At 47.7% G+C, this 27,750-nt stretch overlaps 2 protein-coding genes across 3 annotated transcripts in view; one reads left to right on the top strand and one right to left on the bottom strand.

Annotated features, from left to right (window-relative positions):
- Positions 1-1,336: 1,336 nt before the first annotated feature.
- ACTR1A (actin related protein 1A) lies at positions 1,337-14,531 on the bottom strand. The gene is made up of 11 exons (XM_005154556.3): positions 14,393-14,531; positions 8,977-9,041; positions 8,043-8,118; positions 7,184-7,309; positions 6,307-6,431; positions 5,767-5,983; positions 5,094-5,186; positions 4,191-4,365; positions 3,275-3,336; positions 2,865-2,905; positions 1,337-2,515 (listed from the first exon to the last, which is right to left on the bottom strand). The coding sequence occupies exons 1-11, from the start codon at positions 14,438-14,440 to the stop codon at positions 2,413-2,415; spliced, it is 1,131 nt and encodes a 376-aa protein (XP_005154613.1). The 5' UTR covers positions 14,441-14,531; the 3' UTR covers positions 1,337-2,412.
- A 2,167-nt stretch (positions 14,532-16,698) lies between these two features.
- Positions 16,699-27,750, top strand: part of SUFU (SUFU negative regulator of hedgehog signaling) — a 94,942-nt gene continuing 83,890 nt past the window's right edge. Inside the window, exons 1-2 of one of the 2 annotated variants that reach the window (XM_034061735.1) lie at positions 16,699-17,002; positions 22,296-22,430. In XM_034061735.1, coding sequence (XP_033917626.1) covers positions 16,821-17,002; positions 22,296-22,430 — 317 coding nt within the window. In that variant the 5' untranslated portion in view covers positions 16,699-16,820. The remainder of the gene's footprint in view (positions 17,003-22,295; positions 22,431-27,750) is intronic. The other variant, XM_034061736.1, reaches the window with a different exon arrangement.

Raw genomic sequence — 27,750 nt, forward strand, 5'->3', positions numbered from 1 at the left:
CAGCGAGTGGCTGCGGTTGTGTGGGAAAAAAAGAGGCATAACTGCACCAGCCCTTGACCTCTCCACAGTGAAAAACAGAGGTCTTGAGGATAATGGTTGCTGGGGAGCAGAGCAGCTTTGGACGTCAGCAGTGCACATCACAGCTGAGGCCCAGGCCCCTTCTCTCCTCAGCCCAAAAGTCAGGCCAGGAATGTGATCCCAGACCAGAGATGGTGCCTTCTGGCCGAGATGAGCCAGCAGCAAACCTGCAGTCAAGAGAACACAAGTTACCTCCTTAACACTGCATGTGTGGGAAGAGGAGGCCAGGAGGCTTGAGGGTTGTATATGAATGACTTTATTTAAGTATGCTGGGCACCACCAGGCAACATGGTTTGGACAGTGTGCGAGGGAACAGTCAGGCAGATCAAACGAATGCTGTATCAGAGACGGCACCTTGCTGTCCCGCCACTGCAGGTTACAAAGTGGAGCACTGCTGCGTCTGCAAGGGCAGCAGTGGGGCAGGGAGCAGGAGGAGCTCACTGGCACTGCCTGGGACATGCTGATTGAACTGAGATGGGGACACTGCTTCTCCTCCATGTGCTGCAGAAAACCAGAGAGAATAACTGATTTTCCTGCAGAAGACTGAGCATTGATGGTTCTTTTCTATCTGACGGGTTCTTGCTTAAAACAGTCTGCTCTGAGGGGTAAGTGAACAAGCAGCTTGGCCTCAGCTGGGAGGACACCACCATTCCTGCCTGCTTGCAGCCTCTGGAGCCCAGTGGTGGGCCCTGGGACCATGGTGCCCACAGGGGGAACAGGCTGCTGCTTCCATTCACCCAGGCTGGGACAAGGCACCCGCTTTCCGACTCCTCTGCAGCAGCCCTCCAGCTCCTACTCCAGCTCTGCGCTTGAGAGCAAGTGACCCCAAGGTGATGCATGGCAATGAATAGGATGGAGGGGAACAGGGAGGAACCGCCACTGAGCAACTCCAGCTCCACTGCTACTGCCACGTACTGCAGAAAAACAACGGAAAGAGCACCAAATAATGCAGAAGACAAACCTGAAGGGGAAGCAGTGGCACACCCCAACGCAAGCAGGTCCATAGCCCTGCCCTTGCCTGTAGAGCAGTAGAAGCAAAGCAGCCACCAGCTGAGCAAAGGCACACAGCCAGCATGACAGGGTCCTGCTCACAAACCTGCTGCTCACACCAACGTCCTGGTAGGGTTTATTGTCCTCTCCTTCAGTGCACTCATAGAGAACAGCAGTTACCGGGTGGCATCACAGGGCTGGCTGCTGCGCTGAGTGAGTGTGCTGTACACAGCATTAACATCGAGCAAGGGACAGCTGGCATCAAGTGTTCAAAGAAGACCCAGAGTGTAATTCCCAGGTGCTGTGGTCAGTTATTTGAGACATCCTCAGACATTTCAATAAATAAAACAATTTTTACATTACAATGCACCTTTCCAATTACTGTTTTTGCCCCAGAATGGATGAAGTACACAGGAGTTATGCCTGGCTGTGAATACATGCTCCCTTTGACCTGACGTGGCAGGAAGGAGGGAAACAGCCTTGACTCTTACAAAGAACACGAGAACTCAGCACTGTAAATCTTGGCAGGTTGAGGGGGAACACACAAGTGCCTTCACCCCCATTCTGGGGGACTTGCTTCCAGAGAAGTAAAGGTATTTAAAACAAGGTACGAGAGAATAACCGTCTAGTACAATGACAGCTGATTAGGTTTGCTTTGTTCTACTCCATGCAATACAAACTAAGTCCTATAACCAACTTCTCCAGCTGCGGTGCAGACCCACGCATCAGGCTAAGTCACACAGTCATACGTACACTCACACACCCAAACAGTGGGGGCAAATGGGTTTAACTGCTGAGAATGTGCTTTCTCTTAATAAAAAAAAAATATACATATATATTAAAACCAACTTCGAAAACCTACTGATGGTGAAGCTGCTGCTGGGGCTATGGGGCCTTGGTTGTGTTTCCAGACAATCCAGGCATTGCAGTTGGGCTGACTAAAGCAGTGGTTGGCTCCCTTCTGGCTTGCCAGGCAGTTTCTATAAGCTGTTCCCTTTGTTTTTGCTTGCTTCTTTGTTTGTTTTACAGTGACAAATGTGATTGTGATACAGAAATTAAGGGACTGAATGAAAAAGGAATGGGCCATTCTGGAGACATTCGGATTGGTATTTTCCCCTTTCCAATAATAAAAAAAACAACAAAACCAACAAAAGTAAAATTAAAAAAAAATAAGAAGTTAGTAGTACTAATACAACCCTCCTGCTGCTGTTGTCTTTGCTCAGTGACATCGGGGCATGCTGGCGCGCACACACACACACAGGCAGCTCTCAGACACTCGGACTCAGAAAAGCGAGTTTAGAACTGAAGTGAGTCTTCGGAGGAGACTGAGGACAGGTCCCAGGGCTAGAAGGTTTTTCGGTGGATGGCACGAGCTCCGTCTTCTTCATATTCTTTTTTCGAAACCCACATTTTCTTAAAGGTGTCCAGTGAGGCCAGGATAGAGCCACTGGGGAGAGACAGTGCGAGTTAAAAGACAATGTTGGCAGCACTCTCATCACATCTCTGCAGAGATGAGCTCTTTCTATTGCACGATGCTTCCCCACATCAGAAAGCTGCTGAGGCTCCCAGTTACCTACAACTGGGACATGCTCTGGACCGTCCTTTTCTCTCCCCTTGGCCTTAGATGTGCCAGCACTAGAGTCTGGCGCCAGCTTCCCCTCCCAACCTGCTGGTTGCTGACCATCATGCAGCTGAGCAAACCCTCCTGATACATAAGGAACAACAGTGCAAGTGTGTCAGGCTGCACCTCCCTAGCCCCCATCCCACAGCAAGATGTGTCATCATGTGGTACGTACCCAATCCATGTGGAATACAATCTCTCCTGAGGAGCTGATATCTGGGAGAAAGAGAGAATCAGTCAACACCTTCCCAAGCTCCAGACTTCTCCTCCTGGCATGCTGCCCCCATTCCACTATGGCTAACAGCTGACAAACACAGGTATGATCTGTCCCAGCAGAGGGACACCTAACAGCACCCCTTAAAACAGCCAATGTGGTCCAGAATCCTGGACAGGGGCCATGTTGTCAGAGGAGCCACCTTCTCAGTGATGCAAACAGTTTTTCATCACAACAGCAAATACTGCTGAGCTGTCTCAGGAAAGTCATTTCTGGTTTGAAGCAAATGGCAGCTGCACTCTCAGTGTGGTTCTTTAAAGGTGACAGAACACTACATGCAGGAAGCGTAAACACAAAGAGATTGCTCCTACCCTTATTTTGACGTCTTTCGGAGCTAGTTTCTTCACTTCACTCAACAGCCGGTCACCAAAGCCTGCGCAAGACAAAGTGTGCAGTGTGAGCCCCTCGGCCAAATCCCAGGTTCCATCTGCTAACAATGTGGACATGTCCTATGCAGTCCTACTCAAATATTCCACTCCAGATTTCACAGACAGACCAGTTTGGAAAGGCACAGATTATAGCCAGCAACATAACGGGATCTGGTCTCACTCAGACCCATTTCAAACAAAGCACACTGGGTTCCATCCCTCAGCAGCAACTTGTGAGGAGCAGATAGGATTTCTAGCTAGGACCTCCTTGTTCCCTATGTGTTCCTCGGGTGTTCAGCCCACGTGTACAGGGGAGGAGGGTTTAAACGGGAAGACCAGGAGCCATCTGGAGATGTCCATCTGTGACTAACAGGTCAACAGGTTCTGGCAGGGGACATCTTTAAGTCAATTGAGACTACCTGAGCACCAAGGGGAAGGGTAGAAATCTTTCTCCACACATGTAGCTGACACACATGGATGCAGGACCAGGACTGTTGGACTTCTGCACATGCCAAAGACCTAAGGGAACCTCAGGAGGTTCAAGAGCCTTTTAGGTACCTGGTCTTAAATATCCTGAACTACAGCAGCAGGAAAGGAAACACTTACTCAGTCCTGACTCAGGAGGAAAACAGTAAAAACCCTGCAAGCCCAAAAGGTGACACAAAGGGCAGTGGTATCCTGCATACTCAGAAGGGTAGCATTAGGCCATAGACAGTAACCCCCCTAAGAGAGGAGAGTTCCCATAACCCTCACCCCCCATGGCAAGTTGGGTGATCTAGGTTATCTCTGCAGTTTCACAGGAAAAGGAAGCAAGAGATCAGTTATGTCACAGCCCACTGAAAGAGAAGAGAACAGGAACCTTTGAAGAGCGTGGAGCCTCCAGATAACACAATGTTGGAGAACAGCGTTCGCCTCAGGTCCATGTCTGATTTCTGAATGGCAAAAACAAGCACCTCATGGAGTCCTTCACATTCCTCCCCTATTAGGTCTGGCCGGAACAGGAGCTCTGGGGCTCGGAAACGGGCAGCGCCGATCTGCAAGCAGAGAAGTTAACACAGAGGGGAAGGGACAGCAGTGAGGCTCTGTGTACCATCTACAGTTTGGGCCTGCCTTTCTGACATGAAACTTGAGAGCAATGCAGCATCCTGGGCACTGATGCTGCATCATTAGCTCCCAAGTGAACACCAGTTTGGTCTGCTTCTAGAAAGAGCACTATTTCCATTTTGCAGATCAAAGAGATGAAGAAACTTGCTCAGCTCCACATAGCAGGTCACTGGCAGAAAAGGGAGTGGATCCACCTCTGGTGCTGGCAGTAAGACCTGTATTTCCTCTCCTTCCACCATTCTATAGTGGGCTCAGTCTTTTAAGGAATATTCCTAACTCACTCTTCAAAGGAAACTTTTGTGCTCCTCTAGGCAAGATGAAAGCCACATACAAAACCATTCCTGAATTCAGTGAGCAGATAACTACTCACACTCCATACCCAATCTGCATAAAGATTTGCTAGATCAGAGCCTGCCCTCAGTCCCCATGCCGCACTGCATCCTTACTCAGGACTTCCAGTAGGAGCTGTGAAGTTTCTAACAATGTTTGCTTCCCCTAGGAATTCTAGTGCCCAGTCAATAGCCTGGGATGGGTTCTGGTCTTTTAAAATTATCCCCTCCCACCTAACACTGCATTAAGTTTCCCATCACTAGGCAGAAGGCTATTCTGGAAACCCTGTGCTTCACATTAGGATCCTCTGAGGGTAATCCTTACAAACCTCAATAGTGCTTCCATCTGGCAGGTAGTACTGAGCCTTCTCGGTCTCCAGAGTCTCATCCTTCTGGGGGTTTATTGACAGGTAGCAGGCACGCTGGAGAGGAAACAAGGTCACAGAGGAGGAGATGAGAAGGGTAAGCCCAAATGCCTCTGACAAAATACTTTTCTCACTAACTATCAAAATCTGTATATCCCTTTGGGGAGACCAATGTCAACAATATTTTGTGCTGAGGAAAGACTTTTTGGGCTCACATCAGGTAAAATACCTCTAATATCCCACCTGTGATGCCTACCTGCCATGGGTTTTACAGATCCTTGCCCTGAAGGGTAAACAAACAGTAGTCTCAGACCCTGAGAAACTGCAGCACAGATAAATGCAGAACAGATTCTGAATCACCAGCCTGTCTCAATCTCCATGTTAACAGCCCCTCAACAGTGATTAGACACAACCTTGAGTGTCAGTCTCCAGAATACAGCATAACTGAGGTTGCAAGGGACCTCTGGAGGTCATTTTGTCCACCACCCCTTGTTCAAGCAGTGTCTCCCTCTGACAGATAAATGAATGACGTGTGGAGCTAGGTAGGCTGGCACTTCCCAACAGACTTCCCCAAGTCACAACTGCCTTTGGGCAGAAGTCCCTTCTTGGATAAAGCCAGAAACAGACAGTGCATCACCTCCTTGATGGTCTTGACAATCTCAAACTCAGAGGTTGTGTGGAAGTCATAGCCCTCCTTCCGGAGATACAGACGCAGGAAGCGGGAGACATCGCGGCCAGCAATGTCAATCCGCATGATGGAGTGAGGCATGGCAAAGCCTTCATAGATGGGAACCGCATGGGTAACGCCATCCCCAGAGTCCAGCACCACTCCTGTAGTCCTCCCAGTGGCATAGCTAGCAAAGGGGCAAACAATCAAGTCAGAACAAGTAATTCGGAGTGACCCCAAGCATGTAACACATCCAGGCTCTACCCAGCAAGCAGAGGTTTCACATGAACAGGGGCTAACTTCCTCCTCCTCCCCATTAGTTCTCATCATAATTCAGCAAATTCCTGTAAACTCTTTATTACAGAAACTAAAAGTGAGATTCAGTTCTTGCGTGACAAGGGGCTAAGTCAGCCATCAGTGTGGTCTTCCACAGGTGGGGTTTTTTTTTGGTTAAAAGTAGACTTCATGGCAACATTTCACAAGCACAGATCAAAGACAAGAAACACTTACAGGCTAAGCACAGCTTGCATGGAGATGAATAGCGCTGGCACATTGAAGGTCTCAAAAAACACCTCAGCAGCACGCTCTCTGTTCTTGCGTGGGTTTAGGGGTGCTTCTGTCAGCAGCACAGGATGCTGGTGAAGAAAAGGAGCTGTGCTGCAGTAACCAGGAGCATGTTCCTGAAAATTTCTGCTTATTTGTTCACTTGTGCAAGAGGACAGGTAGAAAGGAGTAACTTCAGCTACTGAGCTGTATTAATCTGTGAATAACCTCTATTAAGCTGGAAGACCAGCAGGGTTCTGGTCTACATATGAAGAAACTTTAGGAAATCTATTCTGTGAGTAACCCCGCTCCATGAAGGATGAACAAGATGACTCTCAGTGCCAGAAGTCAGCCAAGTTAGCCAAAATACACACACTCTTCTAAGGGTGAAGGCATACAGTCTTACCACGAGCAGGCAGAAATATTCCTGCTCCACTTATACAACCTATCACTCTCAGTCATTTAATAATTTTTGGTCGGCTCTTTCCAGACCACAGGATTGTGGTTTTCTCCTTCCTCACTTCAAATCATGTCACAGCTGAGTGGATATGCCTGATGCACAGGCAGAACAGGAAAAGTTAGAATCACTTGGCCTAAAGTAGAATAAGAGAGAGTGTGAATAACAAATGCTTAAAGTCAGATTTTCCATCATGCCAGAACATTAGATCTGGGGAGGAATTCTGCCTGGACACTTTTCATGCAGGATCTCCCGAGAGGTGAAAGAATGCAATTTAACAGACACACTTAGAAAGAAAAGTCCCATATTTTTCCTGGTGTTCAAGGGTCCTGATGTAACACACACACACTGAATGACATCTGTGCCATTCATAATGAGGTATCTTACCTCCTCTGAGAATGTCTGAAGCTGGTCTTTTGAATACACATACTGCCAAATGCGCTCCATGTCATTCCAGTCCTTCACTATGCCATGCTCCATAGGGTAACGGATTGAGAGGAGACCTCTGTGCTCCTGAGCAAACACAAGAGTGATTGTTTGAGTCTAACAGGTATGCACATTTCTGATCACTATGACTAACTCACTTTTTATTCCACTAAAAGACCTATCTCTAGTGTATAGGGCAAAACCCAAACATTGATCACAAACATCTCTCCCAAAGAAGCATCACAAGATTAAACAAGGCCTTTTTATACCAAGTGCCTGGCATCTGTAGAGCACATTCCATTTTAACACTTTCCAAGCTAACATACAGGCACCTATCAAATGGTATTTTTGTTCTACCAGCTCAGTTATAATATAAAACATAACAGGGTGGTATTGGGGAATGCAGTTTAGAGGGCTCACAAGAAATGCGAGACCATATGACTTAGATGCTGACAAAGGACAAAGAAAGCAAGCTTCTTGCCCACATTAGGGAAATAAAAGGCAACTAAATAGGGTCCATTTCTAAAGTTCCATGTCAAAAAGATGGGGATGTAACCATACAGACCTACAAGTAGCCTAGGGAAAAAGAAGAGACAGAGAAGGACTTGGGAGAAAGATCTGTGATCAGCAGGTTGGCATGAGAATTTCATGGAGCCTCCCACTCCACCTTAGACATACTTAAAAGTGACAATCCATTCTGTTCTTCAGATCTACACACTGATACCAAGGAACCACAACCCTTTCAAGCACAACTGCTACAGCCCCTCCTTACAACAGCATACTGCGACGTATGGAGAAATGCAGTACAGAAGTTTCTTACCTCTGCTTTTGGACCAATGAAAATGTCCCCTTCTAAAGCACCAGCCATAACACGAACATGCTTTGGTCTGCCCACACTGGAACAGAGGCAAGAGTATAAACACCTCTAGAGAGTGAGCTCAGATGCACCCAAGGATTAATTACTTTGTGTTCCTCTGTCCTTATCAGTACTTTTAAAGCAACGGGTGAGTGCAAGGCACTGGAGGGTGCAGACAGACCCAGGTTTGCTCTGTGCTAATCTCAGAATCAGAGGGGAAGGGAACAGACTGTAGACAGTTCTGAATTGGCAGGACACATTACTGAGTCTGCCCACCCTCTCCTTGGTGATTCAGGACTTCTTTATTCAGCAGTGCCTGGGGTGTGCATGGCTACACTGAGCAATGGTCTGAACCCATAGATACACATGGTGTTGCTCAACCCAGGCAGGCTTCTCAGACCAGACTCTCATAGTCCCACACCCCACCTCATTGCAGAGAACACAAATATACTCATTAAAAACCCATCCCAGTGACTATCAGTGTTCCTGATCCAGCAGTCCTCCTACTATTAAAACTCTCAGAAAACTTCCAAAGAAGTGTGGCAGGAATCAAGGCATCAGATCACACACGAGAAATGTGTAAAGGTCTTCATGCCTCTTGTCCCAGCTTCATCTTTTTGACAGTTCTTTTCCTCATGTCTCAAGTCTAAAAAAGATCCTACAGCTCTGGCCGGGTGTTGAGCCTGACAAAGTGGTAAATCATCTTTTATGGTGTGTTCCCCTGGAAAAATCTCAAAGTGCTTAGTAGCAGAGTCACATCTCCCTGATGCTTCTGTGCAGCAGGCAGAAATAGAATAATTCATTTCTCCAGTGACAAAATTGGACCATTCTTCCCCTCTATGTATCAGACAATTGGTACAAGGCACTAAGAAACTAATAAGACCAGCAGAATACTTACTAGTTTGGAAAGCAGTATTTCGGTATTTGATCGCCTGCAAAACCTGCTTTAATCACACCCGAACCCTGTGGGAGCAACAGATAAAACACATGAGTTTGCCGTTCATTCAGTCATCTTCACAACTTTTAAAGGAGCAGCAAAGTACATCAGCACTGACAGATCTTCTCTTTTTTACTAGGAATAAAGCTTCCCATGGACTGATTCTCCAGGTATACTGGGCATGGGAAGGTGCCAGCAGGGCCACAAAAGGGGAGTAACTGGCACCTTCCCTGGCAGTGACACATCACGCATGGGCAAACACCCCGGAGCATCCTGGTCCTGCTTCACATGCACACTTAAATGCTGCCCTGTACAAAGTGTTTTTCTACCCAGTCCTATTGCTATGGAGGCAAGAGGCTAACCCTGCTAAGACAGGGAGGATGAAGGCTGTAGGCCTCTCAGAAGAAGGTCAGAAGGATGGAGGGAGGGTGGATAAAGTCAGAGGAGGGGTAGGAAAGGACTGTGTGAAACAATTTAGAGTGGAGACCAGGGAAAAGAAGATCAGGTGGTGAATAAACTAGCTAACACTAAGGAGACAGGTCACAGAAATGTGGTTAGAAAAGACACTGTAAAGAAACCCACACTGGGATGTGGGAAGAACAAAGGTGCCAGTCAGGCTCCAAGAGGAAAGGCTGGAGGCAGGAAGAGCAGCTGACAGAGTAGGGCTTATTGAGAAGGGACAAGGAAGAAGAGATTGAGTATGGCAGTCAGAACGGCACTGATCCAAAAAGCCTTCTGCAACAGTGAAAGCAGCAAACACAGAGTGGACAAAACCAGCCACAGGGAGGCCCTGGCAGGGAGTCAGTGCCAGGCATCTGGCCCTGCAGCTCCCATCCCGTCAGTGTCATCCGGAAGCATCCTGGGAACTCCATCATTAACTTGGATCTGTTCTGACTCCTTCCCCTCCTCCATTTCCTCTCCCTGTATAAGAAATGACATCTTGAAACAATGAGCAGCTTGCAGGAATACCCAAGTTTGCCAAGGAGTGGATTTTCATAGCATCTCCTTGGATAAACCACACTGGTAATCCCAGACTAGTACGGGAGCAAACTCTCTGCAGAAAGAGGAGCAGTTCCACTTTATCACACACCGGGAGCAAAGCATGGGAGCTTGCATTGAAACCCATGACCTATGAAGTGACTATTCACTCTCAAGGGCTCTACAGAAGAACTGCTCTGGTTTTGAGGCCAGAAAGACATTCTGGCTGCCCCAGAGCATTTCAAAATGAGTAACAACACAGTTCCTCCATTGCTTTCTTCTTCCCACCACCTCTGCATAGGTCAGCATCACAGCCTTCTCTTGGACGCTGAGGCCAAATGAGTTGCTCGGGCTGCCAGAGGTTACCAGCCAGAGCAGGCTCAGCAGAAAGGAATGCAGGGCAGCCCCAGCCTCTCCAGTTCACAGTCCAGTGCCTTATTCTCAAGCTATTTTATCAGCAATTTCAAACAAGGTGCCAGGCTTTGCACAGGGGACTGTGCTCTGCTACCAGGGCACTCCTGCCTTAAACCTGCCAGTATCAGATTTGCAAGGATGCATCCATAGCAGATGAGATCAGGAACACCCTGCAAACCAAACCTAGCTAGTTATAAAACGTCTATAAGGTAGATTGCTTGAATCCTTGTCTCCTGACCAACACCTGCAGCCAGGCTGGCCCAAGGAACACACCCAAGCTGGCGCCCGGGCAGGACTATTCCCTCTGGGCAAGAAGGACTTCACTCCAGTTTCATCCCAAGGTCTGCACTGTGAAAAAGTGGGCTGTGAAGTGTTTGAAAGACTTCCCTTTAGACAGACTCTTCTGGCTACTCACTTCAAAGCAAAGCAAAGAACAAACCCAGTGTTTTTATTTTCCTTATAAACAACTCTATACCTGGGAAATAATACCATCCTTTGTCAAGTCTTGTAGCAAAAAAGTTGAATGTAAAGCAGTACCATAACCACATCAGAATATTGTGCTTATTGACTATTTTATTCAAGATAATGACTGTGCCTGCTGCCAGCACAGTCTGCTGCTGGGAAGTGGTTTCACGAGAACAGTGATGCTCCTGTTTTAATGCAGAGGCTGAAACTTCCTTATACCAGGCTGAAAATCACCCACTGTGTCCTGATGAGATTCCCAGCAAGTTCTGCATTTTAGGTTTACATATCGAGGTTCAAAGATAACCAAATACGAGGGTAGTTCAGAACTCCTAGCTGGAGTCAAAGAGGAATAACTGTTTTGAATGTGCTGTAGGATGAGACTTCAACAGAGCTGTGCTTCCAACTGCCTGGGAACACACCAAGCACAGCTGTTTGCTATCTCTGCAATACAAAGACCTGACAGTGGTTTCTGACCTATTCCATTTTTCTTGAAAATGTTTTAGTTCTTTGAAGCTATGCGTAGATCTGTTTATTATAGACCACTCAGATTCCTGTGCAATGAAAGGAAAAGGTTTAAATTTCTAAATAACCCTGGCTCATTCAGAAGGTTTAAAGTAAAAACTTGGAGATTTTAATCTTTGGTTCAAATAAGCAAAAAACCCATGCATCCTCCCTTCTGCTACAAGCTCTGATTTATTAAAACCTTTTAAAAAACAAAAATTAACATCCTTCCACCAGTAACCATCCTGGCTGGGCTTTCATCCCATTCTGTTTGGAATAGAAGAAAGAAAAACTACATGTCAAATGTAAAGGTCAAGGAAGATAATCTCATGAAAAAGTCTCCCGAGTACCTTAAAGTAACTGTACATGCCTCTTCCACTAGCTCTGTGGCAAGTCACTTATTGACTCATTCATCTTGGTGCATTTAGGACCCAAATATAAATGGAAACCACCAAGAGTTAATCTGCTTTGTAGCACTTGTCATGGAGAGTGTATGTTTCATATTGTTGTAAAACTGTTTTATTGGATACACATTTTAAAAGATCAAGAACAAACCAAAGACAACGGCCCTTACTGACAGCTCAGCTGTTTAAAATGCCACCACATAGACTACAAAGCCATATTTTATCCTCTTATGTAAATAGAGACAATACCATGGAGGTCAAGGAATTTGGACTTGCTTAGGACACAGCTGAACCATACTGTCTATTTACATGTGCATTGTGTTCATCAGGGCTCACAGACCGTTTATTTCAGAGAGTGCTTGATGTAGTGCAAGATGGAAATACAACTCTTAGAAATTACTTATTAAACAATGAAGAGTATTAAAGTTATGCTGAGGCACAGCTCTAACCTTTCACTGTATATTACAGAACTCTCCCTGCTGAAAACATGCAGCTGAGCATACTGTTTGGTAAGAGGAAAAAGCCTTTCTTGAGTTTTTAGCTTTATACTTTAACATCCTTTTGGAACACACTGAAATGTTATAGCAGGGCTCAAACTGCGGGATTCTGGTTCATCCACCAGCTCAGTATCCCATTTCCCCCTTCACAACCTCCCATACATGAGATAGAAAAATGTTCAGGCCTGTGAAAGTGCCTGCAACTCTCTGAGGTAAAGCAGTAATGAGGCAGCAGGAACAGCGGTACCTGCTCTGTGCAGCTCCATTTCCCATCCTGCCTGAACTCCGGAGAGTACCAAAAATGCAGCGTCACCACAAGGCTCCTCGCTGACAGCCTGCCAGCGCTCAAGGCAGATGTCACAACAACTGCTTCATTCTGCTTCTTGTACAGGGAGGGGATGGGGGGAAACTCATTTATCAGACAGGCAAGAAGCATTAGCTTTTATAAGAGAAGCTGATAAAATGAGAGAAGAAACAGAGTCAGTTGCTGGCACAAGAGCTCTTCTTCAGGTCTGAAGTAGGAGTGCAACTGCTGTGCTAAGTAACAGAAGGACATGATGAAATTGGATATAGGCTGCTATTATATGAATGCAGCACAACAAACTTATCCTTATAGTACCAGGGTGTCTGGAAGTAACTTTAATGGTTAGCTAATCACGTGACACCACAGCAGGGTCATTCCAGCAGTATTCCAGTCATCTCTAAAAGCAATCAACTTGCTCTTTCATGTCTCCAATTAAGCAGATAACATGTTTATTTCCATGTGGTCAATTCTACTGCTTAATCTCCTTCTCCATTAGGTATTTTCTTTCAATGTCTAACTAAATCTCTCTGCTGTAGTTCCAGGGGAGAAAAACAAAAACAAAACTGTCAGGGAACTCAAAGATGTAGAGAGGAAATTGGGATCGATAATAAAGAAGGGGTCAGAAAAATAATCGGCTTGATCTGAGAAGACCTACAATCATTCAGCCTATGGGGAATAAAGGGAATAGGTTGAGAAGTGCTGGGCTAGCAAGTCCACATGTTGTATGGCAAAAAGATTCAGCAGAAATTAAGATTACGGAGAAAGAAGTGAGCACAGCACTGACCGTTCAGGACAACAAAATCTGAATCACTGGCAGAAGTCAGAAGGGAGGAGCATCAATCTGTGACTCACTATATGGAGGGAGGGTCCAAGATATGCCCTCCCACCCCTTCCTGGATGGTCCTTTCTCTCGAGACCCCAGCACGGATGTAGCAACTCAGAGCTGGACCCAGAAGTACCTCACCAAGACATGCAATAACTATTGTTCTTCTCCAGCCGAGCCATTACCCACACAGGTTGAAGGCCTGCTTTGAGCTCATGAGAAGCATTATCAGTTGGGAGCAGCCATCTGCAACGCCACACCCCACTGTCAGATTGCAGCTGATGCAACCCATGCTGAGCTCAGCTCCTTCAGGAGCTCTGCTCCTGCAGGATTCGGCGCGGGATCCACGCCATGGGTGCTAGCACTCTCTTGCTGTGACCACCGCCGGGGGAAGGTGGCTGGTGCTGGGGTCACAGGGCCGTGATCGGGCGCTGGCTGCAGGGCATCGCCTCCAACCCGGTCCCTCAGAGAGGAGCGGGCAGCGCGGCCCAGACCGGGCCCACCAGCCCTCATTGTCCCCCAGCACCAGGCGGGGCAGCCCGGCCGGGATGCAGCCGGGCCTGACGGGCAGCCCGGGCTGCCAATGAGCACAGGTACCGGGCAGGTAACGCCGGGCTGCCCACCCCCCCCCCGCTGACTGACAGCGCCACAGCCAATGGGGCCGCCGAGCCCCGCCACCACACACCTCGGCGGCGGCGGGGACTGCTCCCCACCGGCGAGGGGCAGCGGCCCTCCGGCGGGTGACAGACACACACCTCAGCCAATGGCTGTGCGCCGAGCCGCGGAGCCCCGCCCCTCCGGCGGCCTGCGAGGACGCAGCGTACGGCACTGTGCGAAGGCCTGAGGCGGCGGCCAGGCCGGCGGGAGGAGGGGGGGGTAATGGTGGTGGCGGCGGCGGGCGGGGCGCGGCCATCCCCGATGACAAAGGGATTGCGCCCCGCGGGTCCCTCCCGCCCTCCCCGCTCCCGGGCCCCCGGCCGCCCGCACTCACGTTGTCTATCACAACGGGCTGGTTCGCTATCACGTCGTAGGATTCCATGGCGAGGACCCGCCGCAGCCGCCCGTCAGGGAGCAACAGCCCAGCCCTCGGCGGCGCACGCGCGGAACGGCTGCGCGGGGCCGCCTGGGCGATGTATTCCTGCGCGGCGGGGCCGCTGGGAAGTGTAGTCCGGGAGCCGCGCGGCGCCCGACGGGAAGGAGTGGGAATGCCGGGAGGTGTAGTGCGGGACAACGGGGAGAGGAATGGGGTTTTCGGAGGAGGCCTGGGCGTTGTGTGCATGGGGAGCCCTGCACCTCTGCCAAACCCCACTGCATTCCAGATGCATGATTTACAGCCGAATGGATTGGGATTTCCCCTGATTTTTCTAATGAGAATTGAGAGAAACTGATCCTATCACCTTCTGTAGAGGGAATTTAAGCTAATAGCAGCACTTTGCTGTCCCATCATTTCATGAGGTTATCTCTACAAACTGCTGGTCACGACACGTCTGTTTCCTCCAAGCATCTCCTCGTTTCTCTGCACTTTTTGAGGCATGGCAACCAGAAAGGAAGCAACAGCACAATACCACACACAAGAGGCATTGTGGTACCAAACAGTGCATTACCTGTTGGTTTCTGTTTGCTACACGTAAAAGCAGCAGCGGGAAGCTGTCTGGGTGACTTGCCTGGAGAAGCCGTGGCTGCCCCATCCCTGGCAGCATTCAAGGCTAGGTTGGATGGGGCTTTGAGCAACCTGGTCTGGTGGAAGACATCCCTGCCCATGGCAGGGGGTTGGAACTCCATGAGCTTTAAGGTGCCTTCCAACCCACACCTATATTCTAAAAGCACTTTGAATCATCAGTGACTGACAAAGACACTCAAATGACATGTTCATTCGAAACTCTGAGCAAGACACTGGGTCTTGAAACCAGTTAAAGTGAATGTCAGCACTGTAAGTGCATGGGGAAGCCGATACAGAGCCTATCTCTCTCTTCCTTTATCTTTCCTGTGGACACCGAGACTTTTCTTCTAGAGTTTCTGCCTTTAGCCCAAGCAGACAATCTCATCTCAGGTATTTATCCTTGTGAGTCTCACATAGTGTAAAAGGCTTTTTATAGATAGCCAGGATGAAGGAGTTTATTTCAAGACTAGCATTGTATCACCTCAGTAAATGCCACGAGAAATTTATGATGTACTTACTAAGCCCACACAGCATTTCACACATAATTCTGTTCTCTTTACCTTCTCAGCTGACCATAATTGACTTCCCAGGCACATGTCACAAAAAGTAGTATCACAATAATGGGATAAGTGAAATACTGCTCACTGGGGGAAGCAGTGATTCACAAGGATACCAGCTGCTTACCTCCTTTCTTAGCAGATAGTCATTTATCTGCTTGCCACCTTCTTGACTATATGCGATCCCCTAAAAGGTACATTGTGAATATTAGAATAAACTCTCAGCTATTTAAATGAGACATGCAACAAAGCAGGAACACTCTTCCTATCATCTCATCATTCCATGGCTCATTTTTCTCTGTGCTGATTAAAACACAGGATGCTGCTCTAGCAAAGATGTGCAGGCCTACTGAGCATATGTTGGCTCACACACACATACAAGGCTTTGCAGGACCACAGATGTAGCTGCAACTCAGGAATGCGCCAGATCTTCACTGTTAGTACTCCAGCCAAGATCCTTGATCAGACATCGCTTGACAGCTGCCTCTGAGGGACCTGCAGATACAGAAGGGTACACAGAGAGAAAAAGGTGCTGTGAGGACTGGAGGTGTAACGGTAGTGTAACCAAAGCTGTAAGAGCAGCAGTAAATAAGGCTATTAGCTGGCCAGGTCACAGAGCTCAGCCCTGGTCCCACACCCCACGGAGAGCAGTGCCAAGCTTCACACCGGCTCTGTCCCAGGCCATGCTGCACAGAGACCGAGTCCAGCAGGAGCAGCTCCTGAACCGCTGCAATTCCCACGCTCACTGTGTCAGGTAACCCTGGCGCAGGCTGCACGCCGAGGCTGCCATGGCTGCAGCCAGGGGCCTGCCCTGATGTGACCCGGGCCGAGGCAGGGCCGGACCCTGCTCACCCGCCCGCCGCGTTCCCCCGGCACCGCACGGGGCCCTCCGTCCCGCTCCACGCGGTGCACAACCGCCGCTAGAGGGCGCGCTGGCGGCGTGGCGAGGAAGGGGGGGGGGAAGAGGCGCGGCCGAGCTCCGCGCCGCTCTCCACCATTGGTGGGGTCGCTCCGTCACTCACCGTGCCCGGGCAGCGGGTCCTGCCCCCTCCTCCCGCAGAGCCGCGCCGCGCAGCGCCGCTTGGGCCGGGCTGGGGGTGCGTGCGGCTGGGAGTGGAGCGGGTTTGAGCTGAGCCGAACCGAACCGAGCAGAGCCGAGCAGGCCGTGACTAGCCGCGGCCGCCGCTGCGCCGTCCTCGGACATGGAGGGCGTGCGGCCTGGCGGGGGTCCCCCCGCGGGCGGCCCGGGTTCAGGCTCGGGGTCCGGGTCCGGCTCCTTCCCGTCGCTGTTCCCGCCGGGGCTGCACGGTATCTACGGCGAGTGCCGTCGCCTTTACCCCGACCAGCCCAACCCGCTCCAGGTCACCGCCATCCTCAAGTACTGGTGAGGCGGCCGGAGCTGCGGCCTGGAGGGGGCCAGGGGCCTTGTGTGGGGCTGTGGGGGAAGCAGTGGGGCTTGAGGCCTTGTGTGGGTCTCTGGGGAGCCGTGGGCCCGGGGGTCTTGTGGGGAGCAGTGAGGTTGGGCCCTTCTGTGGGGTTGGAGAGGGTTTGGGGATCGGTAGAGGCATGGGGGGAGCCGTGGGGCTAGGGACGTTGCACGGGATGGAGGGGGTGAGGCGGTGGGCCTATGGAGGGTTGCAGCAAGGGGAGAGGGACTAGGGGTTGCGTGCTGAGTATGGGGTGTGATGCAGGAGGTTTGGAGCTGTGCTATGGGTCTGGGGGAGGAGGCACTGGGGATACAGTCGGGTGCCTGGGAGGTGTATCTGGGGGGGTGTCTTGGGGAGGATGCATTGGCAATAGGAGGGAGGGATGCACTGAAGACAGGGGGATGTGTTGGGCTTTTGGGGATGATTTGTAGTTTTGCTGAGAGATGGCTGCTGAGGGCCTTGGCTGGGGCAGGTCATGGGAAAAGGGAGTGTGTGTTACTCCAGTGGAAGGATTCCCACAGAGAGCATGGGGCTGGAGTTTGTCCACCCGGACAGGAGGCGTGAGCTCTGTCTTCTGGCCCCGTGCTTGGAGTTCTAGTATGGCCAGTGCTGACCAGAAGTGAATCTGTGTTCCAGCCTCAAAGCCAGATGTGTGCTGTGCATGTAGCCATAATACTCATGGGGCAGAGCCAGCTTCTCTTGCCCTTGCGCAGCCATGTGTTATCACAAACTGTGAATCTGCTGCTCACCATCTCTGCTGACACAGTGTCTGACACCACTAACAGCAGTTGTTTATGTGGGAGAGTGGCATGAAGGGAGTACTTGGATGTTTAGCTATCGAGATAAGTGTCTGGTGTCTAGTCCTGTGCAAAGAGGAATTTCTTTTGCTTTCTACCATTGCTGTGCTGCCCAGCCCCCTGTTCTGGGCCTGAGGAAAATAACCAGGTCAGCCCCGAGTGTTTGCTGTGCCTGACATTGGCCAGTCTCTCCTCTAGCAGTTGGAAAAAGTTTAGTGAATGCTCAGATTCTTTATTTACAGTTCACTTCAACCTGTATGTCTCTGTCTAAGCAACAGCAGAATAACATCAAGCAATAGAGTAAGTCAAGCTAGTGCTGTTGTCTTCCAAAGAAGTGTTTTATGTGATTCTGGCAAGAAATATATCTGTTAGCCTTTATTGCTTAGGGGGTTTTTTGACTTTAACAGTGGGATGAGATAAGATGTTGTAAATCTGAGACCTCAAAATACGGCTGTGTGGGTCAGTACTGCAGTACTTTGGGGGTGGGGATCCTATTGCTCTGGTTTTGCACCTGTTTCTAATCTTAGATATTCAAGCTTGCTGAGTTTCTAGTCACCTTGGGGAGTCACCACTTCTTTTCTGTCAAGTGCTTGAAATAATACTGACTAGATTGATGTGAGGTTTGTGTGGCATGGAAGGAGAAAGAATGGCAGAGACCCTGGTTTGGGAAGAAACCTTGCTGCTTGTTTGCTTAAGGGGTTGATTAGGGCTTCCTTGCACTTAGAGCTCAAACACTAACAAAACTGCAGTTGGCAGTGATGGGCAGCTGCAAGGAAGAAGCAGCGTGGAGGCTGTTTATCCTGGCATTTTCCACTTAGCAGTTCTTCCGACTGGCAGCTCAGCTGGCAGCAAGAGCTGAGAGCTTCACTTGTAGAAATCAGAGCTGAGCTTCCTGCTGTCCTGCACAGGAAATTCTTGTGAGAGGTGGAGCATTACATGGACACTGCAGGTACTCTCTCCCCTTTTGTTAGGTGAAACTTGGAGCTTGGTTTTGTTAAGTCTGGTAAAAAGACTTCTGCCACTGCTTGCTCTCTGTGAGTCTGTTTTCCTCTGCCTGGGCTGCCAGCTATTAGTTGGTTTAGGTTAGAAGAGGAAATTGCTGAGCAAAATTTTCTGCCTTAGGAGAAATATTGTAACACTAATCAGCTTTTAATTATACGTATCAGTTTCTCTATGGTTAACAGCAGTTCTTTTTGTTCAGGGAGCTGAAGTTCTATTCTTTGGCTTGCAGAGCAGATCCTCACTTCGTAACAGTGGAGGCTCTGCAGAAACACGTACCTGTTAAATGAAGGGGTTTAGCTGTGTTGGTTATTTCATGGAACTACTCTTTTTCTAAATGCTATTTGCATTTCTTGGGAGAGAGTTTCTGATTGCAATCGGAACTTCTTGGAAGAGTTCCTGGCAGCATTTATAAAGGTCGTGCACTGAGGAGGAGTTTCTCTCTGTTGATATCCAGTACCTACTTTTATTTTTAAAACATGGTTGAGTATCTCAAAGTGAAATACTTTGATGCATAACATTGCTGGTGAAAAAAACCCAAACTTGTACTTCGCTTTGTGATGGGTTTTCAGACAGGCAGAATTTGGGCTGGACTGTTGGTTTTTCATCAGCTGTCTTGGATTTAGATCATGTACTCAAAACCCAGTGTATTGGCCTGTGTTCTGCAGCCACCTGGGGACCACAGACTACTTCTGAAGGGTTGTCAAAAGGTAGCTTTGAAAAGCAGTCCTGTTGTCAACTGCTGGGAAGCAACTACAAACCATCCACCAAGGACTTTCCAGGGTGAATGGATTTTCCACTTTTTTTCCCGATTTTGGAGCTGTTTCCTCTCTGCCCACTTCGGGTTTCTCCTTTCACCAAAACTTTGGAGTGCTCTTCACATCAGTCAAAAGAAGACTCTTGGTACAGATGCAAATACTAGTTTCCCCTGAGGCTGCTCTTCTTGCTTCTGAATGAGCTCCGTGAATAGAAGTGTAACAAATTTGTACTGTACCTCTGGCTTTGAAGTTGGGTTCTTCCTAATAAAATCCTCCAACGCTTCCAGCTCTTTGTGTGAGTGCATGTACTGATATGTAGATTGTGATACGAGGTCGAACCCTATAACAGTGGCTGTGGGCGGGAGGATGTACCGCAGAGGCATTGGCGCTGCTCGACTAGTTAGCTTAGCTAACTAACCTGCCACTAAGACAGGGTAAAGATACCAGTCCCTGTCCTGAAAGAGGGCAGTATAAGGGTTTATTGTGTGTGTTGTCAGAGTCCAAGTGCCTGTGTCAGCAGTGTTCCTGTGTGTATCGTTTGATATCTAAGATATTATTAAACCCAGTTTGGAAGCAGGTTTAATGTGTGTGTGAGATGCTAGTTGCTCAGCACGTGGAGGTGTTTTCATTGCAAATCCTACACATCTGCTCTGACCACTTGCTAATCCCTCACATTGATGTGCTAGTCAGTGTATTGACCTTCGTTGTTCTTGAGCAGTCCCAGTCAGGTAAGGTTTGCATGTGGCTTCTGCTTTTCACTGCCACTCTGTGGGGGTGACTATCCTGGCTGGAGTTGCTGGGGTATTGGCTGGAATTCCACTTGGCTGCTTCTGTCATGGATCAAGGAGTTACTGCCATGGGGAGCCTGAATGATGGCCAGGGTGTTGGTGCCACATTCTGGATGTAGCCAACTGAATGGGTATCTGTGGCAGAGATCTCAGCCTCCAGTATGACTTGGAGATGGAGCAGGTGGAGATGGGGTGTGTCAGAGGAGGACTTGCTTTTTTCCTCAGTGTTTAAAGCTGTTGCTAGACTGAGAACAGGTTTTCCCAGGCTGCCATTGAGGGTTAAACTTTGCTCCATCCCGGGGTCTAATTCCCCATGCTTGCTCACTAGTTTGCCTTTTACACCATAAAGATATTACTTGTCATGTGAGAAGGTTGCATAGTATGACTTATCCCTTGCCAATGGACCTCTGTGCCATTACTGGGGGTGGGATGCTCACTGACTCTGGGCTGCATTCTTGACTAACCCACTGGGAATCTGGAGCTAGCCTCAGGACACCCTGGTGGCCTTATGTGACTTCAGAGAAGCTGTCCTGGGGGAAGTCACTCATGTTAGAAAATGCTGCTCTGCTTTTCTTTTTTTCCCTGTGGCAGTAGGAGGGAGGCAGCACAGCACAGTTATGGAGAAAACCCACAAACCTTTTAATACAAGCTGATACATTACTTTGTACAGGATTGATAAAGTTCGGCAGCAGAAAGTGGGCAGAGAATATATTAGTTTACCACTGTCACAAGAAATCCATATAGAGTACGTAGGCACGTCCTGGAAGCAACAGGAAGCCTGTTCTCATGGCCCTTCCTGGCACCATCTTCCCAGCAGGAGATAAACTCAGCGTGTTTCCTTGTGCATTAACTTTCCTCAGAGCTTGCCTTGGAAAGCATCTTCTTGCAGGTGCTCTACAGTATCAGCTTAACCTGGTGCTGGCTAGCCTCTTGCTGGACCATTGAGCAAGGGCTTGTGGTAGATGTTCTATGATTGACAGGGTGAACAGTGAGCAAAACAGTCAAGCATGTCCCATCCTTTGATGGGGAGCTGACCCACCATTGCATTGGCAGACGTGAAGAGGAGTGTGCTGTGCTCTCTGCTGGCACAGCAGCCTTGTTTCCTTGTCATGGGAAGAGTGACTGCAGGTGGTCGCTGCTTAACTCAATCTAGCTGTGCTATGTTGACTTTTAGGTAATGTTCTTTTAAGGAACCTATTCCAATATTGAAGCAGAGGGTGCAGTGATGCTTTTTACTTGTTCTTGATTAATGCAGCTAGTATGTTTTACAAGTTCTGGTACAAATTTTTCTGAATGTGTTTTTCTCCTCCACTTTTCACTGTCATGTCTGTGTTGAGAAGTATGGATTACTCCTCTCAAAACTTAGCTATTTCAAATTCTGCTTTGAAGAATAACATCACTGTTGGGGTTTTTTATTTGAGGTATGTGTCTCTGTACTGAATTAAGAGCTTGCAATGCAGATACAGCTATTGCTCTTTTACTAGTATAATCTTCCAATTTTCTTTGTGTTTTGCGGAAGCTTTAATATGATTTTCCAGAGGTTTTTATGCTTTAACATTAAAAACATTGTAGTATGTTGCACACATGCGCTTTGCCTTCCTCTGCTTGAAGCTTTCTGGACTTAACCCAAGTTTTCTCCTCAATTTTTGTTGTTTTAGAGGTAACTTGAACATGCTAATTTAATCTTTGTCACTAGCTATGTTTTAAAGCAGGTCTTTGTACAGCCCTTTGTAGCACCTGTGGAGACTTCCCACTTGTCTTGAATTAACTTAAAGAATGATAGAATCAGCTAGGTTCGAAAAGACCTTTAAGATCATCAAGTCCAACCATTACTGCAGGACTACAAGGACCACCACTAAACCATGTCACTGAGGGCTTCACCTAAAAGTCTTTCTGCTCTTTATACAGGCTGGGAGGACCTGACCCCTTGGACTACGTTAGCATGTACAGAAACCTGGGAAACCCAGCTCTGAATGTTCCTGAGCACTGGCACTATGTCAGCTTCGGGTTAAGTGACTTGTATGGAGACAACAGAGTACATGAGTAAGTGTCATTTAAGTTCTGTTGCTGTGTGTCATTTTTTATGTTGCATTTTGGGGGAGTATAGATAAAACTGTGTCCTGCTGCTCACATCATTTGAACAGCCGTGTTTCTGCTTGAGAATATCCTTGCCCAGGTCTTGTAAGGGGTGGTGTATGCCTGTTCTTGGATGCAGAAGAATTACTGTGCTCCTTTCTGCAGGCTTTGAATGCAGTGTATTTCCTTGTCAGTGTTAAGCTCAGTGTGTGTGTGTGTGTGTTTGGTTTTAAATTTCCTTTAGCTGGTTGGGATTTTTTTTGTTTTTTGCCTGTCTTGTTCTGTTTTTCACTCCTGGTAGTCTCCTATGGTCATGTACTTAAATCCTCACCCCTCCCTGTGCATGTTAAATGCCTTCCTCTGGAAAACTGCTTTAAGGGCATTTTTCCTCTTGCTGGCACAGCAGTGTTACTGTCACTGGACTGCCACCCCAGTGGCTGCTGTGTGAATTTGTGTTCAGAAGCATAAAATTCTAATTGTTTTACTGTCTTTTCTCCAGTAATTATTTTCTTAGCTTGTTGGTGTGGATGGTCTTTAACAGGCACTTACCAGGCAAGCAGCATGATCTAACCTTATTCTTGTTTTTCTTTTACTGACCTTGCTCTTTAACTGCAGTTAAAGTGAGTAGCAATGGCCAAGCTGTCATGATCTCGGGGCTGTGAACATGGCCTTTTAAACCAGCCAGAAATAGCAGAAGGTTTCTGCTGTTACTGTTTAGTGAAACTGTCTTTATGTAGTTTCATAGCTGCAGAATAAATGTCCTCGATGAATGGTGCAGCAAAGGTCCCAGTTTGTTCACCCACACTTTGCTGCTTTTGTTTGTCTTGGTTAAAATTCAGCCACCACTGTTTTTTACCCAGGTGCTTCTTTTGCAACAGCAGCAGTCAGGCAGTTTCTTTAACCTTACCCATGTTCTCAAGGCAGTTTCTTCTGTTTTTTCTCCTCATGTTTGTGGTTACAGAACTGTTTTTCAGAAGCAAGTCTTTTAAAACTGACTTTATACAGGACCCTAGTGTCACAGAGATCTACCTGGGGCATGTAACCAACACATCTGCTAACAACAAACCCCAGTCACTAGCTGCTGGGCAGTGGAAAAGTAGGGCAAGTGAAAGAAATGAAGTTAAATATTCCTTTCCTTGCTTCCACAAGAGACCCTACCATGGACATTGGTTCTCAGATTGTGGTATTTCATCTTCTAAACTGAAAATCTGAGGTTGCCAATACTAGGTGACCTGTGTTTGCCCACTTGTTTTGGTGTGACTAACTTTGGACGGAGTAAGTTCTGTGCTGTCTTCTCTTTGGTGACTTGGCAGGCTGAGCTTTTCCCATGGTGAGACTCTTCTCTTTGCTTAGACTCTTTCCTGATGGGTTTTTTTTTGTGAGAGCAGGGAGTGGATATGAATGTTTCAGCTGAAGACATGAAGGGTGACGTGTTTTTATGACTGAAGAAGCAAAATATGTAAGGACATAGCCTCCTTAGCCCTGGTACATGCTTTGGCTTCTCACTTTCAAAACCTGTCTGCTAAATAAAAACCTGTTATTCTTCTGTAGTGAAAGCTTGGGGGTGGAGGAGTGAAAGTATCACACAGGTGTAATGTCACAACTTCAAATAACTTCCTGGCATGAGAACTCCTAATTCTTCATATTGGCATATGGTTTGGTGTGGAAATTTGGATTGAGATAGTGGAATATGCACATGACTTTTGCTGGTTGCAGGGCACAGGAACTAAACCCCCACCTCAGACACAGGCTGCAGGTGATTTCCATGGACTGCTGAGTTGAAGCAGGAGCAAAGTCTGCTCCATGCTCTGGGAGGTCTGCAGTCCCTGAATGCCTTACATTGCCCTCCCTGGGAGCAAGCTTAGAGAGAGAGCTGATGTGCCTTGACTGGACATAGTAAGCAGATAATGAACCTGCACTGCTGTGCTGCTTTGGGGGTGCTGGCTGCAGCCTCTTAAGCACAGGCCTGCTTGATCCATCGAAGTGATCTCTATGCCCTGAGCACCTGTGTATGTTTCCCTTCTCTCTTTAGCTGGAACTGTGTCCCCAGCTCCACAGTGGGGTGTCCCTGTGTCACTCACCCTGAGGTGTTCAGCTGTCTGCAGTCTGTCACCTTTATTTTGGCCTCATTCTTGGAGCTACAAAATTTAATATTAGATGTGCTGTCAAGAAAGCTGGCTCTGCTTTTACAGTAAAAAGTCTTAATACACACTTATGCATTTGGTAAAGCTGTCAAAACCTACACATCCCTTAAATACTGAACTTGAAGTTATCACCCGGCAGGTGAGCACTGTAGACAGGCGGAGAGAAGATTTTTCAAAGGAGCTGAGAACTCCTCAGCAATTCTTGCCCCTAACAGCAATTGCTGTTTGCTAACTACTCTTGAGATGCCACTGCCATGCGAACTGCACATCAACAGACCAACACTGGGTGTGCGCTGCAGGAACATAGTGGTTTTCCTATGTGTTGAAAGACTAATGTTCTGCAGCAGGGAATTTAATAAAGCCTTTGTTTAGAGAAAATGGGTATTGGTCTCTGTTGCCTAAAGGACTTTGTGATTCTTCTGCCCCATGTAAAGCATGCTCTGGGATGGTTGGCAGGAGCACAGGGTGACAAGGGAGTTGTTTAAATCTTTGGAAAATTTCATTTGAGGCTGGTGTGGCACTGAACTCTGCCTGACTGCCCCTAGCCTCTGGACAGAGAAGTTAGTTCGTGGTTTTTTGGTTTCCCAGCCCTCTGCAAAGAGTAAAGAGCTGGATCTGGTTGTGACAGTCAGCAAGGTTCCTGCAACAGGGATATGCTTCCATGACCTTGCTTTAGAAAGGTAAAGGTAGTACACTGCCAAAGGTCTTTTTAATTTCCCAGCTTGACTTTGGTTAATTTCTTGTTGACCTTTTCCAGTAACAGTATGATCTAGACCAATTACAATGCAGTATTAAATGAAAAGCACTTTTTGATTCTTTTTTTGAGCAAACTAACGTTGAATTGGAGGCCCCTGTATTTTTATTTATAATGGAATAGCAAACAGATGTAGCAAGTAACGTGAAAATGTTGCCTTTAATTTATATTTTTTAATAAGAACCTGAAATGTCTGAAGCGGGGCTCTCCCTGTGCCTCCTTGTTGACAGATTTATTTTCAGTTAAAGCAGCACTATTTCCTGCTCTGCTTAAATATCAGCTATGCTCTGCTTTACAGAACTGCTCTGGCTTTAAGAGTCTGCAGAATAAGATGGAAGAAATCTAAGCATTTCAAATGGGGAAACCTTTTTCATTTAAAACCACTCAGTGTTTCATGGTATAATGGCAACCATGACACCAGCTGTGCTGGGCTGATGGCGCTAAACATCCTGATCCATGACGTCATGACAGTGTTAGGGAACCACAGACCTTTCAGTGGGATTTCATGCCAAGCTGCTTGCATGGAAATAAGTCTCTCCAGTTGAGCGTGTTGCACAACTTCAGTGGCAGCAGGAATCCTTCTGGGGCGTTCCTGCAAGCTGTGCTCCATTTTTACCTTTTTCTGTCTTCTTTAAAATCAAAATCAATGTGTAACTCTTGAACCTGTTCAGCAGGGTTGGAGTAGAGCGATTTATTTTTTTTTTCACTGTTCTTGCTTTCTGAAGAGATTCTGCCCTGCAGTGGTGAGTGCATGTGTAGCATGTGAGCATTCTGGCTTGTGTGGCTGGTGCAGACGTGGGAGAGGAGACAGGTCCTGCACCCTTCTCCAGCCCTTGTTAGCAGCTACTGCCCCATGGCAATGTCAGCAGTGAGGAACGTGTCCCTTGCGTCTGCACAGAGCACCGTGCCTCAGCTGGCAATCACAGATCCATGCTCCAGTGTCACACTATTGGGAGGACTAAGGCACAGGCACCTTGTCCTTTCTGCAGCTTCCAGGCATGATGGTGACTTCTGTCTACATGCAGAACTGGTGCCTGAGGAATGCAGTGTCAGCAAGCATAGCTGAACTCTGATTCCATCAGTGGTGATGCCAGCTTCAGCTATTGTGGTGCCACGGTGTGCTGCAACCCTGGATTGTGCTGGCTCAGGTCTTTGTGGGGCTGTTCAGGGAGAAAGGAAGCGGTGTGTGTTTTCATCAGACTGACTTCAATCATTTGCTGTAAGGCCAAGGCTGAATTCCATCAACTGTTCCTGTAATTTGAGTGCTCTCTCTCTGTTAACAGTTTTAAAAGTGTGTGGAAAATTAGAACCACAATGTGATAGAGTTCCTGAAAACCTTGAATGTTCTTATTTATATTTAAATTGCAAGGTTATAATTCACAGCCACAATAGAAAGCAAAGTTTAAATTATGGCTAGGTTGAGAGATAAGATTTGTATTTGTGGCCTTCCCACATCCTGAGAAGAAACGTGCCAACTGTGTTTTGATGTTTAGCTTTTTATGCAAATACCAATAATTGGGTTTCCTGATCTACACAAACTTCATAATGACAAGAGGGGTGGGTTTTGTTTTCCCTTTTTTACCCTGGCAGCTAGCCAGGAGCTGGAGCAGCAGCATCCCATTTGCATAAACCCAACGAGATTACAGCTGCCTTCATCTCTAATACAGATGCAGGGTACCACCCGTGGAGACAACAGGTTCCAACTTGCAGTGGTTCTTTTGATTTTTGCTGCTTTCCATTGGGATCAGGAGGGAGCGGTGCATGCCGGGATAACGTGTTGTCTCTGTGGGTGGTGCCTCCCTATTAAAGGTGAGGGTAAGCATGAGCCTTTCAAGGTCTCCAGTCCAGCTTGTGTTCTGCTTGCTTGTATAGATCTTCTGAATGACCTTAACTTGTAAAAGGGCAAGGATGCTTGTTAGAGCTGGGAGGAAGAAAAAGGAGCACAAAACTGGATCAGGTAACAAATGCAAGACTTGCAGAGGGGTGGATGTTTTCTGGAAGGCTTTTTCCGAGTATGAAAAGAGTTTGAAAAGAGTATTTAGAAAATAGCCTGAAAGTTTGAACGAGTGCTCTCTTTTAAGTGTGTGCTGGCTTCTTTGAGTGTGCATGAATGTAGGACGGAGTGGTGCTGACAGCTGTCACTTCAGTAGCCTCTTAGTTCTGTAGCCTTTCACAAATTTAAAAGCTCACTGCCCTGAGCATGACAGCCTTTAGCCTTAAATTTTGGTATTTAATGGGCCCCTAAGTGCTTTATAAACCACATGCCTAAAGCACCACCAAACTCCAGAGTGACAGTGAACGCTTCTAAAATGGTGGAGATGCATTCTGCCCGTCTTTATTTTCACAGATGCTGTTAAATAAGGGGCCCTTGGGAAGAACCCTCAGATGA

Source organism: Melopsittacus undulatus, chromosome 4 (genome assembly GCF_012275295.1).
Source record: "Melopsittacus undulatus isolate bMelUnd1 chromosome 4, bMelUnd1.mat.Z, whole genome shotgun sequence".
Lineage (NCBI taxonomy): Eukaryota > Metazoa > Chordata > Aves > Psittaciformes > Psittaculidae > Melopsittacus > Melopsittacus undulatus.

Bases quoted from the DNA above. Each gene is read 5' to 3' on its own strand.
- ACTR1A (XM_005154556.3), bottom strand. From the start codon at position 14,440: ATGGAATCCTACGACGTGATAGCGAACCAGCCCGTTGTGATAGACAAC. The intron at 9,042-14,392 runs GTGAGTGCGGGC...TTGCTCCCACAG, and splicing joins AGCCCGTTGTGATAGACAAC to GGTTCGGGTGTGATTAAAGC. The intron at 8,119-8,976 runs GTAAGTATTCTG...CCTCTGTTCCAG, and splicing joins AAATACTGCTTTCCAAACTA to TGTGGGCAGACCAAAGCATG.